The sequence below is a fragment of the Ceratina calcarata genome, unplaced genomic scaffold, assembly GCF_001652005.2.
Source record: "Ceratina calcarata isolate Rehan_Ccalc_2016 unplaced genomic scaffold, ASM165200v1 scaffold767, whole genome shotgun sequence".
Taxonomy (NCBI): domain Eukaryota; kingdom Metazoa; phylum Arthropoda; class Insecta; order Hymenoptera; family Apidae; genus Ceratina; species Ceratina calcarata.
The window spans coordinates 17,002-20,953 of record NW_017178967.1 but is presented as its reverse complement, the minus strand read 5'-3'; the positions used below and the strand labels follow the sequence as shown (position 1 = coordinate 20,953).

Below are 3,952 nucleotides of genomic sequence, written 5' to 3'. Positions count from 1 at the left end.
GTATTGAATGCATTGCATATATCTATACTTATAATTATTGAAATTTTATTGTTATTCCTGTTTTCTAGGATTTTATTATAAACTTTGAGTAGGGCATGGACGGTACTTTTGCCCTTTCTAAAACCAAATTGGCATTCTGATAGATTGTGGTGCCCGTTCAGCAAGTGTGCTTCAAGACGCTGAACAATGACTCTTTCAAATAATTTACTTATCTCGTCGATTAAACACAGAGGTCTGTACGCTGATGGATCAGAAAGCTGTTTTCCTGGTTTACTGAGTAATATTATTTTTGCTTTTTTCCAGGAATCTGGGAATATGGATTTTTTCAGGCATTCAGTGAAGATGGAAGGGAGGGTGGTTGTATTAAGGTTAGTGAAGGTGCTTACTACTATCGCGGGGACTCCAGAGATGCCTGGCGCAGAATTTTTTGCAAGCATCTTTTTTACTGCTATTGAGACTTCCTGAGGGGTCACAGCAAGATTCTCCTTCCATATAAATTCGCCTATTTTTTTCTTGCAGGGTGGCAAAGAAGGGAATAGATGGTCGAGGGTGGAGCGAAGGTGAGTAGGATCCATTGATTCCGTTAAAGGAACTGATTGTTGCTGTTCAGATTTTTTGGTTGCCCATCTATATGGCCTACCCCATGGGTCATCGTCCAGCTTGACTATTTCCTGCCTCCATTGTTTGTTTTTGGCTTGGTAGATTGCATTTTTTAAACGTTTTTTAATATTACGGTATAGTGTTTCTGCTTTCTTGACGTTAACTATTGTAGTATTATTTTTGGAAAGTTTCTTTTTAAGTTTTTGCCATTTCCGCCTGTATTGTTGGCAGGAGTTTCTTAGCGTTTTTATTTCATTGGACCACCAAGATTGAGGTGGAAGTCTAGAGGTTCTTTGGCATCGAGTCATGGAGATGTTTGCAATTCCGGTCAGGTATTTATTTATTAAGTCGATCTTGGACTGGAAGGGGTTGGAGGAAGTCAAGCTGTTGCCCCATGCGTATGCCAGAGTAGCAGCCTCAGCGCGTTCTTCATTAAAAGATTTTACGTTCCATCTAGGATAGCTTTTAATTATGGGTTTATTATAGGTAAGCGGATGAAGAAAAAATTCGATGTACAGGTGATCAGACAAGGATTCTTCGTTTATGACTCGCCAGCCAGTAATGTTTGCTGAGGCCTTACTGTTGGCGAAAGTTATATCAACTATAGAGGATCCTTGAGGACGTATGCATGTAGGGTTATTTCCAACATTTTGGATGTAAAGTCTGTTGGATTTGACCCAGTTATAAAGGATTTTCCCTCTCACACTGTTTTTGGTAGATCCCCAATATTTACTATGTGCGTTAAAGTCGCCGCCGATTATCAGCATCAGGTGATTGTATTTGGTGATTATTGTGGTAATTAAATGTAGTCTCTTTTCATATTTATTTCTATTTTCGTTAGGTGGACAGTATATTGAAATGAAGATGATAGAATGAACTTCAACTGCTATGTAGTTGTCTCCTTTATCTATTAAGTTGGGATAATAGATGCGAGGATTATTCACAATAATTGCAGCCTTATTGTAAGTATCACCGAACCAGCCACATTTATTAGAATTGTACGGTTCTGAGATAAGTGCAATACAAACTTTATTATTAACTATATATCTTTCTAATAAGGCTTGGGCAGCTATAGCATGGTTAAGGTTGATTTGTAAAATGGACATCGTCGTTATAGAAGAGCTGGTGTCATTGAGGAGAGGGTTTGAAGCTAAGTAGGATGGTACGTATGATTGCTTATTAGCTAGATGTTTGTCTGTTTGTCTGTTCGTCATATTGATTCTTTTCTATTATTTTCAGGGACCTCCGGCCTGTCTTCTGAATTGCTGTTAGGGTTATTGTTAAGAGTAGGTTTTAATTTGTCTTTTTTGTAGTTTAGGAAGGTACGACAGTTGTTTGTACCCATTTTATGGTTGCTATCGAATTTGTTGTCTTGGCATAGTCTACAAATTGGTTTATCATTGTTGCAGGTGTTAGCAGGGTGTCCTTCATAACCGCATTTAAAACACCATCCTATTCTATCAATGTTAGATGTACATGAACCTCGTACGTGCCCATATGTCCAGCATTTGTAGCACTGCACAGGTCTACTATCGAGAGGGAGAAGTCTTGCTTGTGACCAACCAATTGTGAGTAGTCTGGTAGAGAGTAATTTATAAGCAGCGGATTCTTCGCACTTACACCATACGGTGGCCGAGCCTCTCAGGTTCGGACGCACCGGGCCCAGAATGAAATGCTCATTTTCTCCACAGACAGTGCGGAGAGCTTCAGTGATCTCTAAGTGGGTGGCGGAGACATCAACACTGGTAAGTAGGATTTCTTTATATTTTTTCGGACATGTTATTGTGACTTCGTCAGGAGGAAAAAGGGATTTGATTTTTTTCATTAAAACAGGTGCTATTTCTTTATCTTTGATCTTAGGTATTTCGAGTATAAGGCCGCCGTTTAGAGAGGAGCGAGGTTTAATTGCATCGATTCCAAATTCGTTCAGCTTAATGTTTTCTTTAGCTTTGGTAAGTATTTGATTAAGTTTAATATTACTTTTTTTATTTTCAGCGATATAAATCACTTCTACATTCTTTGGTCTTCTCATGGAGGTAGTAGCTATATTCGAAAAAGAGGGGGGAGGCATGGGAGCAGTAGAAGGTATCGGATTGCTATTCATTTCACTAGGTATAGCAGTTACTGTTTTTTTATTTTTACGTTTTGCGACTTTTGACCATGTTTCAGATGGATTTTGAGGTGAGAATGTATTTTGTGTTCGATGATTGTCCAAATTAAAGGTACTGGGAGTATTATGTACAGCAGTGGCGAATTGCTGATGCTGTAGAGTAGGTTGAGATTTATTATTATTGCTATTGATTAATGAAATCATTTCTGATTTCAGATCATTGATTTTTGAGTCTATATTTTTGTTGATTGATTGTAGCAAAGAGTCTAGGAAGGTTTTATTGATGGGAGAGGAGGTGTTGTCACTGCGGATTTGTATAGGAGACTGCGGAGCATTTTTTGCAGCTTTATATTCGTGGATCTGGGCTTCTAAACGCTTAACTTTATCCGTGAGTGTTTGGTTATTTTTAATCAGTGTAATGTTTTCGTCTATTAATTTTTCGTTGTTTTCAGAATTAGCGTATTTAGCCTCCAGGTCTTGGGAGATGCACAGTAAGGACTGTTCGACTGTCTTGAGTCTACCGTTGAATTTACCTTGTAGGTTACTCGAGTTACGTCTCACATAGTTGATTTCATTGGCAAACTCGACAAGTGATATTATAATCTTCGAGATAGGTTTTTCCGAGTGTGGGTCAACCTCGATTAAATCGTTATCATCGTTTAATGAGAAGTCAGTCGAACTGTCCGATTCATCATTTGACTTTTTGTAAGATTTTCTTTTACCTCTACTGCTGTTGTTTGAAATGCTTGAGACGTTTTGAGTAGCAGAGGCGTCTTTATCTCTGTTAATAGATTGTCTTTTTCGTTTAATAGCACCCAGCGTAGCAGGGAATGAGGAGGGGATTTCAGGAGGAAGGAGAGGTGGGAAATCGGTAGGTTGTATAGAAGGAGGGGTGCGTTTTAGGTTATGTGTAGGGGTGTGGATTTCCTTGTAGGTTTCTGCTGCACAGGATAGAGTAGTATCGTTCTTGTTTTTGGAAGCGTGGACTGCTTCATTGTCGTCGGAGGGTATGGTGCCAGTGTTACGAGGCGATTTATTACTTGGAGAGGTGGATAAAAATGGAGTTAAGCTCAGAGGATTCATATTTTTATTGTTCGTTGATCTTGTAGCGTTTTTTGTTTGTTTCTTTGTTGTTGACATAATTTAGTTTCAGATACCGCCTGTGGACAAAGGAGCGGGCAGCGTGTAGGAGGGTACACCCATGGGAAACTTCAACCATTCGGCGGAACTCCGCCGATCCTA

General features: G+C 39.2%; 2 protein-coding genes across 2 annotated transcripts; both read right to left on the bottom strand.

Moving 5' to 3' along the window:
- Nucleotides 1–386: 386 nt before the first annotated feature.
- Nucleotides 387–1,814, bottom strand: LOC108630445 (uncharacterized; the record flags this gene model as incomplete). The annotated part of the gene is made up of 1 exon (XM_018033745.1): nucleotides 387–1,814. A coding segment is annotated over exon 1 (1,428 nt), but the record flags the coding sequence as incomplete, so codon positions are not given.
- Nucleotides 1,811–3,850, bottom strand: LOC108630444 (uncharacterized). The gene has a single exon (XM_018033744.1). The coding sequence runs from the start codon at nucleotides 3,848–3,850 to the stop codon at nucleotides 1,811–1,813; it is 2,040 nt and encodes a 679-aa protein (XP_017889233.1).
- Between the last annotated feature and the right edge of the window lie 102 nt (nucleotides 3,851–3,952).

Coding starts and splice junctions, on each gene's coding strand:
- LOC108630444 (XM_018033744.1), bottom strand. CDS start 3,850: ATGTCAACAACAAAGAAACAAACAAAAAACGCTACAAGATCAACGAAC.